Source organism: Oncorhynchus mykiss, chromosome 6 (genome assembly GCF_013265735.2).
Source record: "Oncorhynchus mykiss isolate Arlee chromosome 6, USDA_OmykA_1.1, whole genome shotgun sequence".
NCBI classification, from domain to species: domain Eukaryota; kingdom Metazoa; phylum Chordata; class Actinopteri; order Salmoniformes; family Salmonidae; genus Oncorhynchus; species Oncorhynchus mykiss.
The window spans coordinates 20,699,585-20,713,170 of NC_048570.1; the positions used below are offsets into that span (position 1 = coordinate 20,699,585).

General features: G+C 41.4%; 1 protein-coding gene across 2 annotated transcripts; it reads left to right on the forward strand.

Annotated features, from left to right (window-relative positions):
• Positions 1 to 313: 313 nt before the first annotated feature.
• On the forward strand, positions 314 to 11,067 carry LOC110525440 (flavin reductase (NADPH)). Of its 2 annotated transcripts, none has more exons than XM_036979573.1 (5): positions 314 to 447; positions 2,287 to 2,442; positions 2,610 to 2,811; positions 3,073 to 3,237; positions 9,517 to 10,772. In XM_036979573.1, exons 2-5 carry the CDS (start codon positions 2,308 to 2,310, stop codon positions 9,561 to 9,563), a joined length of 549 nt encoding a protein of 182 aa, XP_036835468.1. In that variant the 5' UTR covers positions 314 to 447; positions 2,287 to 2,307; the 3' UTR covers positions 9,564 to 10,772. The 2 variants fall into 2 exon arrangements, with proteins under 2 accessions (XP_036835468.1, XP_036835467.1); XM_036979572.1 differs by lacking the exon at positions 9,517 to 10,772 and adding an exon at positions 10,787 to 11,067 and having other exon boundaries at positions 331 to 447; positions 2,289 to 2,442.
• The last annotated feature ends 2,519 nt before the right edge of the window (positions 11,068 to 13,586 follow it).

Here is a 13,586-nt window from a genome sequence, read left to right on the forward strand (position 1 = left end):
AAGTATGTTCAAGAACATACAATAACGTTTGCGGGTAACGTGTCGTTCAGTACAAACCGTTCTTCAACGTAGCAAACGTTCAAGCGAACTGAACGCACATCCGGTCTCAGAGCAAAACAGTTTCATTATAATTTTCTCATAAAAATGCCTTTTTCGTTAAGCCTACAGCAAAACAATGCTTCATAAGAAATAAATAATTGTGACTGTGATTAGAAAAAGTTACATTGACTATTTATATCGTGATGTGCTCAATCAAAAAACTAAACAATGTGAAACATTGCAGATCTTGAATGCATCCAAGTCACAAGCAAGCGTCTTTCTTTTTCCCAACGCAGTTGCGCCAAAACCACGCCCCGTTATTCAGAGGGGCGTTATACTACGCTCCCATTGGCTAGCTAGCGTTGTCTCACTCACAGGCGATCAGCGCAGAGACAGTGGCCTTCCAAGGTAAAGATGGAAAGTATAATTTAACAATTAGTTGCCAACTGTAATGCAGGCCTATTATTATCATGTTTGGTAACATTTCCACATATATTTATTTTAAGAGTTTCAATGAGTTGTAAAAATGTCTCAGAACTCTGCTGAATTCCTTCAATTGAAGGTCAGATAAGTTTAGCTAGGCTACTTAACGTTACTAGCGCGGTGTTTTAATTTGGTATATTATCATTAGTAGTCTATCAGGTAAAAGCATATGCTTATTATTCAACATTTCTCAAATATTTATTAGCTAATAATTCAGTCGAATACGCTATGCTACAGCCATTTAATCTGTCTTTGAGTGTCAAGGCACGTTAATGGCTAGCTCTGTCCACGACATTATGTTATTTTATTTTTCAATCTTGAAATACAGGGGCAAACGTTATTAATGAGTGACTGAAATTTCGCCCTACGTGATATTCACTTCCGGACTTGGAGCGCTCAGCGTTGTAAAACGCTCCTCTTAATAACGGGGCGTGGTTTTGGCTTAACTGAGTTGGGGAAAATAATTACACAACTTGGTTGTATGATGCCCTTTAATGCATAAGCTTTTACATTACTGTTGGAGCAAACGGATTGCTTGATCGCATGAACCATTCAGAGTATTGTAGATTGTGCAGGTATAGCCTAACAGTTTACAAACCTTGTGTAATTTGGTCATCACCAAGGGATAGGACATGGGAAATTCAATCAAGTTTGCTGCAAAACATGAGTTATGAAATGAAACATGACATCTGTATATAGGATTATTCCTATGCAGTGTAGCCAGAGTCTGTAGGTTCTTTTCAGTGCATGTGGTGCCTATCAGATAAAATAAAATAAATCTTCTGACATTTTTTAATTCTTGGTTTGATTTTCATAATACTGCCTTTTATATTCCTTGCGTTAGTTTACTGTCCGTTATCATTTCACAGTTGCAGAAATAATCATTTTCAGATGGATACAACACAGACAGTGTGATCAGACCTCGTGCCACACAGTCAAATTTCCCCCTAGATTAATCCTGGTTTAATTCTGTCTACTGAAGGGCCTTACAGGCAAACGCAGGAGGCAGTCTATAAAAGTAATGAACAATCAATTCATGTTTTCTCACTATTGCCTTTTGAATTTCAACAGTTCATAATCAAAATCCAAGTTCACTTTTCAGATAACAAATCTGGGGTTTTCCTCACTGAAAATGTATCATATTTCATTATGATCAGCTTTGTTATGGCTCTCTATAAAGCTGTTTGTTATGCCCATTATGAAAAGAGGTGGTGACATTGGGGTGGGTTGGTTTGTTAGTGGGATAATGAAGGGGTACACACTGCCATCTACTGTGTAAATAGACCTCTTGTAAATGTCCATTCAATGCACACAGGTCATGTCCTTTTTTGGCCTTTCTAGTATGTGTCTGAAACATTTATAAGTGAACCATCCAATTAACACTTTATGAATCAAAATCCTAAAGGCTACTACGGGTTAAACGTACCAAACTATGAAAATGTCTGCACTCACTACTGTTAAGTCGCTCTGGATAAGAGCGTCTGCTAAATGACTTAAATGCAAATGGACATTTGTTGTAATAGAATAAGAACTAATGCATTTTAAGTTGGTTATGTTTCAAGCAGTTATGAAAAATGTGGGTGTTGCTACACAGTCTATTCACGTGATAAGTCGTGCTACGCCCACTGCACACCCTTGCCTGTTAAACCTGCACTGTTGTAAATGTGAATTCATGCTTTTGTAACTTATCACCGTCGGGCTATGGTTTGATTGACTCTCTGACTGTGAATGATTATATTTCATAAATTATATTTATTTTATTTGAGAGTATTTCCGAGTGTCAAGATGAAGATAGCCGTGCTTGGAGCCACTGGACAGACGGGACAGTATCTGGTGAACCAAGCTCTTCAGCAGGGACACTCTGTCACTGCCATTGTCAGGAACCCAGGGAAATTGACAGTGCAACATGAGAAATTAAAGGTAAATAATGTAATGTCTTGTCTGAGCTCCAACTGTATGTCTTTTTACATTTCCTCTGTAATGAACGCAGCAGCAATGTTTTTTATAGAGGCTTTATGAAGTGTGAACCTTACCCCAGGCCTGAGAGAGCCTATACCATAAAACTGCTATTTTCTCTGTTCTGTCAGGTGGTTGAGGGCAATATCTTCTCAGAAGACAGCCTAAAACCTCACTTCCAAGGACAAGATGCAGTTATATCTTGCCTGGGGTTCCCTGCATCCTTTCTCTCCGGAGTCACTGGATACACCTTGTCTATGAGGGCCGCAGTAAACGCCATGAGAGAGGCCAAAGTGAACCGCATTATCACCATGACTTCATGGTACACTGACCGTAAGTAAAGTAAAATATGACTGAGAACAAATTGAGAATGTGTTCTCAGTCAACTTACCTGGTAACTTACTTACTTAGGCCTCAATCCACCAAGGGATGAATAGAGCCTCTCTAACCTGGTAAAATAAGGGTTAAATTAACAATGCCATGACTCTATTTCGTTAGTGATCATGTTGCCTTTTTAATGTACAAAGTCAGTTGCGTGTTTTTATCATTGTGAAACAGCATTCCCTTATCTTCTTCTCATTTTCATCCCCATAGCTAACTCTGGCACACAGTCATCTTACCTCATCCGCTTCCTACTGCTGCCAATGATCCGAAGTGTCCTTAGCAATATGTTTGAGATGGAGCACTTTCTGAAGAAGACACAGGATGTTAACTGGACAATTGTCAGGCCGCCGGGTCTCAAGAATTTACCTGCCACAGGTAAGACAGACGAATAGGGTCTAGTTTAGATATATATATATATATATATATATATATATACAGTGCCTTGAGAAAGTATTCGGCCCCCTTGAACTTTGCGACCTTTTGCCACATTTCAGGCTTCAAACATAAAGATATAAAACTGTATTTTTTTGTGAAGAATAAACAACAAGTGGGACACAATCATGAAGTGGAACGACATTTATTGGATATTTCAAACTTTTTTAACAAATCAAAAACTGAAAAATTGGGCGTGCAAAATTATTCAGCCCCTTTACTTTCAGTGCAGCAAACTCTCTCCAGAAGTTCAGTGAGGATCTCTGAATGATCCAATGTTGACCTAAATGACTAATGATGATAAATACAATCCACCTGTGTGTAATCAAGTCTCCGTATAAATGCACCTGCACTGTGATAGTCTCAGAGGTCCGTTAAAAGCGCAAAGAGCATCATGAAGAACAAGGAGCACACCAGGCAGGTCCGAGATACTGTTGTGAAGAAGTTTAAAGCCGGATTTGGATACAAAAAGATTTCCCAAGCTTTAAACATCCCAAGGAGCACTGTGCAAGCGATAATATTGAAATGGAAGGAGTATCAGACCACTGCAAATCTACCAATACCTGGCCGTCCCTCTAAACTTTCAGCTCATACAAGGAGAAGACTGATCAGAGATGCAGCCAAGAGGCCCATGATCACTCTAGAAGAACTGCAGAGATCTACAGCTGAGGTGGGAGACTCTGTCCATAGGACAACAATCAGTCGTATATTGCACAAATCTGGCCTTTATGGAAGAGTGGCAAGAAGAAAGCCATTTCTTAAAGATATCCATAAAAAGTGTTGTTTAAAGTTTGCCACAAGCCACCTGGGAGACACACCAAACATGTGGAAGAAGGTGCTCTGGTCAGATGAAACCAAAATTGAACTTTTTGGCAACAATGCAAAACGTTATGTTTGGCGTAAAAGCAACACAGCTGAACACACCATCCCCACTGTCAAACATGGTGGTGGCAGCATCATGGTTTGGGCCTGCCTTTCTTCAGCAGGGACAGGGAAGATGGTTAAAATTGATGGGAAGATGGATGGAGCCAAATACAGGACCATTCTGGAAGAAAACCTGATGGAGTCTGCAAAAGACCTGAGACTGGGACGGAGATTTGTCTTCCAACAAGACAATGATCCAAAACATAAAGCAAAATCTACAATGGAATGGTTCAAAAATAAACATATCCAGGTGTTAGAATGGCCAAGTCAAAGTCCAGACCTGAATCCAATCGAGAATCTGTGGAAAGAACTGAAAACTGCTGTTCACAAATGCTCTCCATCCAACCTCACTGAGCTCGAGCTGTTTTGCAAGGAGGAATGGGAAAAAATGTCAGTCTCTCGATGTGCAAAACTGATAGAGACATACCCCAAGCGACTTACAGCTGTAATCGCAGCAAAAGGTGGCGCTACAAAGTATTAACTTAAGGGGGCTGAATAATTTTGCAATTTTTCAGTTTTTGATTTGTTAAAAAAGTTTGAAATATCCAATAAATGTCGTTCCACTTCATGATTGTGTCCCACTTGTTGTTGATTCTTCACAAAAAAATACAGTTTTATATCTTTATGTTTGAAGCCTGAAATGTGGCAAAAGGTCGCAAAGTTCAAGGGGGCCGAATACTTTCGCAAGGCACTGTATGTGTGTGTATATATATATATGTGTATATATTGTGTTGTTTAAGTGTTCCCCCAAAAAATAAAGGGAACACTTAAACAACACAATGTAACTCCAAGTCAATCACACTTCTGTGAAATCAAACTGTCCACTTAGGAAGCAACACTGATTGACAATACATTTCACATGCTGTTGTGCAAATGGAATAGACAACAGGTGGAAATTATAGGCAATTAGCAAGACACCCCCAATAAAGGAGTGGTTCTGCAGGTGGTGACCACAGACCACTTCTCAGTTCCTATGCTTCCTGGCTGATGTTTTGGTCACTTTTGAATGCTGGCGGTGCTTTCACTCTAGTGGTAGCATGAGACGGAGTCTACAACCCACACAAGTGGCTCAGGTAGTGCAACTCATCCAGGATGGCACATCAATGCGAGCTGTGGCAAGAACGTTTGCTGTGTCTGTCAGCGTAGTGTCCAGAGCATGGAGGCGCTACCAGGAGACAGGCCAGTACATCAGGAGACGTGGAGGAGGCCGTAGGAGGGCAACAACCCAGCAGCAGGACTGCTACCTCCGCCTTTGTGCAAGGAGAAGCAGGAGGAGAACTGCCAGAGCCCTGCAAAATGACCTCCAGCAGGCCACAAATGTGCATGTCTGCTCAAACGGTCAGAAACAGACTCCATGAGGGTGGTATGAGGGCCCAACGTCCACAGGGCCCAACGTTACAGCCCAACACCGTGCAGGACGTTTGGCATTTGCCAGAGAACACCAAGATTGGCAAATTCACCACTGGCGCCCTGTGCTCTTCACAGATGAAAGCAGGTTCACACTGAGCACATGTGACAGACGTGACAGAGTCTGGAGACGCCGTGGAGAACGTTCTGCTGCCTGCAACATCCTCCAGCATGACCGGTTTGGCGGTGGGTCAGTCATGGTGTGGAGTGGCATTTCTTTGGGGGGGCCGCACAACCCTCCATGTGCTCACCAGAGGTAGCCTGACTGCCATTAGGTAGCGAGATGAGATCCTCAGACCCCTTGTGCTGATGCGGTTGGCCCTGGGTTCCTCCTAATGCAAGACAATGCTAGACCTCATGTGGCTGGAGTGTGTCAGCAGTTCCTGCAAGAGGAAGGCATTGATGCTATGGACTGGCCCGCCCGTTCCCCAGACCTGAATCCAATTGAGCACATCTGGGACATCATGTCTCGCTCCATCCACCAACGCCACGTTGCACCACAGACTGTCCAGGAGTTGGTGGATGCTTTAGTCCAGGTCTGGGAGGAGATCCCTCAGGAGACCATCCGCCACCTCATCAGGAGCATGCCCAGGCGTTGTAGGGAGGTCATACAGGCACGTGGAGGCCACACACACTACTGAGCCTCATTTTGACTTGTTTTAAGGACATTACATCAAAGTTGGATCAGCCTGTAGTGTGGTTTTCCACTTTCATTTTGAGTGTGACTCCAAATACAGACCTCCATGGGTTGATAAATTTGATTTCCATTGATAATTTTTGTGTGATTTTGTTGTCAGCACTTTCAACTATGTAAAGAAAAAAGTATTTAATAAGAATATTTCATTCATTCAGATCTAGGATGTGTTATTTTAGTGTTCCCTTGATTTTTTTGAGCAGTGTGTGTGTGTGTATATATATATATATATATATATATATATATATATATATATATATATATATATATATATATATGTATGTATATACAAATGTATGTGGACAACCCTTCAAATTATTCGATTTGGCTATTTCAGCCACACCCGTAGCTGACCGGTGTATAAAATCGAGCACACAGCCATGCAATCTCCATAGACAAACATTGGCAGTAGAATGGCCTTACTGAAGAGCTCGGTGACTTTCAAAGTGGCACCGTTATAGCATGCAACCTTTCCAACAAGTCAGTTTGTCAAATATCTGCCTTGCTAAAGCTGCACCGGTCGACTGTAAGTACTGTTATTGTGAAGTGGAAAATTCTAGGAGCAACAACAGCTCAGCCGCGAACTGGTATACCACACAAGCTTACTGAACGGGACCGCCGAGTGCTGAAGCACATAGCATGTATAAATCATCTGCCCACGGTTGCAACACTCACTACTGAGTTCCAAATTGCCTTTGGAAGTGACGTCATGAAATGGGTATCCCTAGCCAAGCAGCCACACACAAGCCTAAGATCACCATATGCAATGCCAAGCATTGGCAGGAGTGGTGTAAAGCTTCTCTGGAGTGATGAATCATGCTTCACCGTGTGGCAGTCCAATGGCAAATCTGGGTTTGGCGGATGCCAGGAGAACGTTACCTGCCCCAATGCATAGTGCCAACTGTAAAGTTTGGTGGAGGAGGAATAATGGTCTTGGGCTGTTTTCCATGGTTCGGGCTAGGCCCCTTAGTTCCAGTGAAGGGAAATCTTAACGCTACAGCATACAATGGAATTCTAGAAGATTCTGTGCTTCCAACTTTGTGGCAACAGTTTGGGGAAGACCCTTTCCTGTTTCAGCATGACATTGCCCCCATGCACAAAGCGAGGTCAATACAGAAATAGTTTGTCGAGATCAGTGTGGAAGAACTGACTGGCCTGCACAGTGCCCTGACCTCAACTCCATCAAACACCTTTAGGATGAATTGGAACGCAGACTGTGAGACAGACCTAATTTCCCTACATCAGTGCCCGACCTCACTAATGTTCTTGTGGCTGAATGGAAGCAAGTCCCTGCAGCAATGTTCCAACATCTAGTGGAAAGCCTTCCCAGAAGAGTGGAGGCTCTTAAAGCAGCAAAAGGGTAACCATCTCCATATTAATGCCCATGATTTTGGAATAAGATGTTCGATGAGCAGGTGTCCACATACACCTGCTCACAATGTTGTGTATACTGTATTATTTAGCTGGGTTAAAGGCCAAGTGCAGTCAAAAACATGATTTTCTGTGTTTTATATTTCCACACAATGAGGTTGGAATAATACTGTGAAATTGTGAAAATGATCATAATGCCCTTTTAGTGTAAGAGCTACTTGAACAGACTGTTGTGGTGGAATGGAGTTTTGGCCTGCCTGGTGATATCAGTTGGTAGTACAATTAGTCAATTGAGTTTTGGCCTGCCTGGTGACTTCAGTAGGCAGTAAATTATAAAATAGACCGATAAGAAAGAGAGTTCCAAACCTATTTGCCAATATCAGCTAGTTTTCAGTTTTCCCCTCTCCACTCAGAACACTCTGACAGTCCTAGCAAAATTCTTGCTTGAGAAATTGCTCTTTTTGACCATTTTAATTGAAAAGAATCACTGTAAGCTGCTTAATTGTTACCAAGAAATTATTTGATATTGAGATGAAAACTGTTGCATTGCACCTTTAAAAGATTGTTCTAAAAGACTCCAACATTTTAATTGTTACAGGATTCATTTTGTCATACAGTATGCATGTTTCTAATATATTGACTTACAGTAATCACGTAAGTCATCACGTTAGACTGAACCACTTTCAGGTTCAGCAGTAACCCTCCCTGGCTAGCTCTTTACACTCGTACCCATATACAGGTTGAAAATGACATTTGTACACTGATAAGATGATAATCTTGTTTATCCTGTACTGCCCATCGGTCGCTTCATCAGCTGGCATGGAATCTCACTGCTATGCTGTTGACACCAAGCTGCATATAAAAACTGCTCCAAGTCCCTCTGATGCATGTGCCCATCTGAACACCTTCCTTGAGGAGATAAAGGCATGGGCAATGCAAAACATCCTTTAACTGAACAGCAGCTAAACCGAGGCCCTACTTGTTGGCACCCCCTACCAGGTCCAGCACTCACCAATAACAGACCTCACCATTGTAGGACAGAATATCACTCTCTCCCCCTTAGTTTCCAATATGGATGTAAAACTTGATTCCTCCCTGAACTTTGACAGCCACATCAAACAACTGTGTAAATCGTCATTCTATCACCTCAAGAACTTTGCCAAACTCCGTCCCACCCTCACTCAGTCTGATGCAGAGAAGCTCGTCCATGCCTTTATTTCCTCAAGGCTGGACTACTGCAACACACTCTTCATCGGGATCCCAGGCAGGAGTCTCCAGAAGCTCCAATACATCCTGAACAGCGCTGCCAGGATCCTGATGAGAGTGCAGAAACACCATCACATGACCCCCATCCTAGCGTCTCTACACTAGCTCCCTGCCTCATTCTGGATTGTATTCAAAACACTCCTGCTGACTTTCCAGTGTATTCACGAAAACTGCTCTCCCTCCATAACCCCTATCAAGCGATAGCTGAGCTGTGCTCCTTAGGGGATCGGGCATTCAGCTCGACTGCCCCCATCCTCTGGAATGCCCTCCCTGCCCACCTGAAGGCACCAGACTCTGGGTTCCTTTAAAACAGGACTTAGACCTTTCTCTTTAGGAAGGCTTTCTGTTGATAGCTGTGCTCCTTGGACAGTTGCCCTGTCTAGTTATGTCCATTAATATAACATTTTTGAACTATTGTTTTTTATCATTTATTTTTTGCACTTTGAGACTATTCCATATAATGAAAAGCACTTTACAAAATACATGATTATTATTATTATTATAAGCACCTAAATTGGAATGCAGTTGCTATGAGACAATCACCCTCCTTTATGTTTCAGATGTCAGAGCTGAGGGTCTCTGCTTCACAGCGCAGTATTGGTTTTGACTGACAGCAGTTCTGAACTTGAGCACCATGCGCGGCAGAAGTTGCCCTCATCCCTTTTGCAAATGTTTTGTTTTCTGAGTGAAGGAAAATAAATAAAGAGGACTCAATGTATTTTTGAAAAATGAGACTGAAGATTATAATAAATACCGCTTTGATCTCATAAAAGCAAGCCAATGTGTCAACGTTTATGAGCACTATGCTTGATGTACAGTTACAAGATGACATGGCGTCTTACCCTGAATTGTTCTGAACAGAATGAGCCTATTTTTGTTGTATTGTGAAGAAATTTGGCAGGGAACACGCATCTGAATGCAGTTGTGATTCTATCCTATTCGGACCAAAATTACCGTCTGCTTCTCTGAATTGCCTCGTGAAAGCTCGTATTTTGTAACTTAGCTAGCCGCGTCGGCAATAGAACACACTTTCAAATGATGCCCACCTGACTCAGATTGCGATTTATAATGGACCGTTTCTGGAATGCGTAAACAACAAGAGTAATTGTGTGATGGCGGGGATGCAGAGCTCTGTTCCAAACAAAACAATTACAAGTGTGCTTGCTCTAGTTCCTCAACAGCACAGCTATGGGTGTTCAAAATAGCACCTTATTGTTGAAGACTCTTTGAGTCATAAAAGTATATTGAAATTACATAGGAACTCTGCACACTATAGAGAGGTGTGTGGCCACTTGGAAACACCAGTTAGACCTCTCACTCAAACCCTTGTCATTGTTTAGTCTTATGTTGCACCTACCCCAAATTACCATGAATATTCTTATGTTACTGAATGTATCCAGAGTATTTTCAGATTTGGTTGATCAACAAATGCGGCACCAAGTACAGTAAATGTAAAGTGCACATAAAATCAGAAGCGTAATGTTTGGACTCGATGTTAGACAGCTCGATGTCAGACAGCTAATCTGTTTTGTGTCAGATTAGCTGTTTTGTCCTCATTTTAGGCTAATGATTTTCCCATAATCTCCAAACTTTTCCCTTTGATTGCTACCATGGTTATGTATAAGCTTTCCATATTTCTTCTGTAAGAAACATTTCAATTTTGATCTATCCATATAGGCCAATTCCTACGAGTGTAAGGGTTTAATTTAGGGTCATAGTTCTGCTACTACCACAAGTCCCTGCACTTTTCTCAGAAGACTTAGTGAAATGGACCAATCAAAATGATGATGGGAACAAATGGATCTCTATTTACTTTGTTCTTTTCACCAGGTAAAGAGTTCCTTACCCACGAGGGCTACTTTGTTCCTGACTCCAATGGCCTGCCTGTAGGAAGTGCTGTAGGAAGGGGTGATGTGGCTCGTTTCATGCTCTTCCTCCTCAACACCGATGTCTGGTTCAACAAAGCGGTTGCCATCACAACCAAAAATGAATGAAATGCTATCAATGTTCTGTTTGCGTCAGCCTTTAATTGTAATATTGTTTACCATCGTGTGCTATTTTCATTATTGTGAACATTTTATTAAATGTAATTTCTGCTGGTTTGAGCAAAATGTGTCAATGTTTTTATTCCATTTATGATGTGGAGTTTGTTACCCTATATTTTTGTGACTTAGCATGAAGCAAACATTTAAAATGGTAGAAAAAGTCATTGAAGGTCTAGGACTTATTTAAAAAATAAATTACATAATTTAAGTATTTTGCACAATTACAGTGCATTCAGAAAGTATTCAGACCCCTTGACTGTTTCCACATTTTGTTACTTTACAGCCTTATTCTAAAGTGGATTATATAGTTTATTCCCTCTGCAATCTACACACAATATCCCATAATGACAAATCAATAACAGGTTTTTATACATTTTTGCAAATGTATAAAAAAAATGTACTTAAATATCACATTTACATAGGTATCCAGACCCTTTACTAAGTACTTTGTTAAGGCACCTTTGGCAGCAATTACAGCCTCGAGTCTTCCGGGGTATGACTCTACAAGCTTGACACACCTGTTTCTCCCATTCTTCTGTGCAGATCCTCTCAAGCTCTGTCAGGTTGGATGGGGAGTGTCACTGCACAGCTATTTTCAGGTCTCTCCAGAGATATTCGATCGGGTTCAAGTCCGGGCTCTGGCTGGGCCACTCAAGGACATTCCGAGACTTGTCCTGAAGCCAATCTACCATAAAGTGCTGATTGGTAGAGTGCTGCAGAGATGGTTGTCCTTCTGGAAAGTTCTCCCATCTCCATAGGGGATCTCTGGAGCTCTGTCAGAGTGACCTTCGGGTTCTTGCTCACTTCCCTGACCAAGGCCCTTCTCCCCCGATTGCTCAGTTTGGCCAGGCAGCCAGCTCTAGGAAGAGTCTTGGTGGTTGCAGACTTCTTCCATTTAAGAATGATTGAGGCCACTGTTCTTGGGGACCTTTAATGCTGCAGACATTTTTTGGTACCCTTGCCCAGATCTGTGCCTCGACACAATCATGTCTCGGAGTTCTACAGGCAATTCCTTCAACCTCATGGCTTGGTTTTTGCTCTGACATACACTTTCAACTGTGGGACCTTATATAGACAGGTGTATGCCTTTACAAATCACGGCCAATCAATTGAATTTACCACAAGTGGACTCCAATCAACTGTAGAAACATCTCAAGGATGATCAATGGAAACAGGATGCACCTGAGCTCAAGTTCGAGTCTCATAGCAAAGGGTCTAAATACTTATATAAATAAGGTATGTTTTTTATATTTAATCATTTAGCTAAAATTTCTAAAAAACAGTTTTTGCTTTGTCAAGGGCATTCTGTGTAGATTGATGAGGGGAAAAATGTATTTTATCAATTTTAGAATAAAGCTGTCTGGGGTCGGAATACTTTCCCGAATGAGCTGTATGTTCATGGTAAATCTGCACTATGAAGGTATTGTCATAAATCATTGTTACCACATGGGGGCATTACCGTATCATAAACTGTCATCATTACTGTGAGTATACAACTTTTTGGACTCACTTGATATGGTGTAAAATAGCATATTTTCCATTTTGTAGTTGTTCATCATTAATGCTAGTCAGATATTATTGATTAATTGAATACTGTAATACGTTAACACATTTTGAAAATAATTAACAAATGTTTGCCCAGGTAGGTCAGCATTCTGCATGTAGGTGTGTAATTGACCAAAGGCTCCTGGTGCAGGTGTGAATGTCGGTCAGTAAGGAGCTCACTGTTCTGTCAAAGGATCATTTGATTGACCCATTACATAAAATCATACATTTTTGGGGAGACTTTGCTTATATTCAACCTCAGAGAAAAGTCAGTTGCCTATCTTGCTCTAAGCCCCTATGGGATTTAACTTTGTGCAATCAGTATGCAGCCATCAGCAACCTTTCCCCACTAATAAATTGTGAAATTACTTTGACCTGTTGTTGATTGACCAATTTGTCTGTTGAAATTCTGTTTGACAATTGGCCAAATTATCTTTGTCCTGCAGTAGCCTTGAAGCCTTGTAAACTAGAAGGACACTGCGCTGAAACCAAACGTGAGAGCAGCAGTCAGTCTGGTTGACCAAGCTAATGGCCTGGAAGACTTTGAGATGACATTCTTCCCAATCACAACTGACCACTACTGTCTGTCATCCACACTACTGACAGTCCTTGATACTTCTGTGAAGATCTGAAAGGACTGTATATGTGTAAACAGTATGCCAGAAACCAGATGGAGCTAGTACTGTACCTACTGTATTCGACTCACCTAGTCAATCCTGTTAAATCTTCGAGGGGAAATTCAAAAGGGGCATGAGGTAAGTTGAAATTGTATTTTATTGAACCTTTATTTAACTAGGCAAGTCAGTTAATAACAAATTCTTATTTACAATGACGGCCTACCAAAAGGCGAAAGGCCTCCTGCTTGGAAAGAGGGCTGGGATGAAAAAATAAAATGTAGGACGAAACACACATCACAACAAGAGAGACACCACAACACTACATAAAGAGAGTCCTAAGACAACAACACAGCATGGTAGCAAAACTAGGGATAATTCAATGGTAATTCTAGTATTATAAGAATTTAAAGCACACCTATTTGT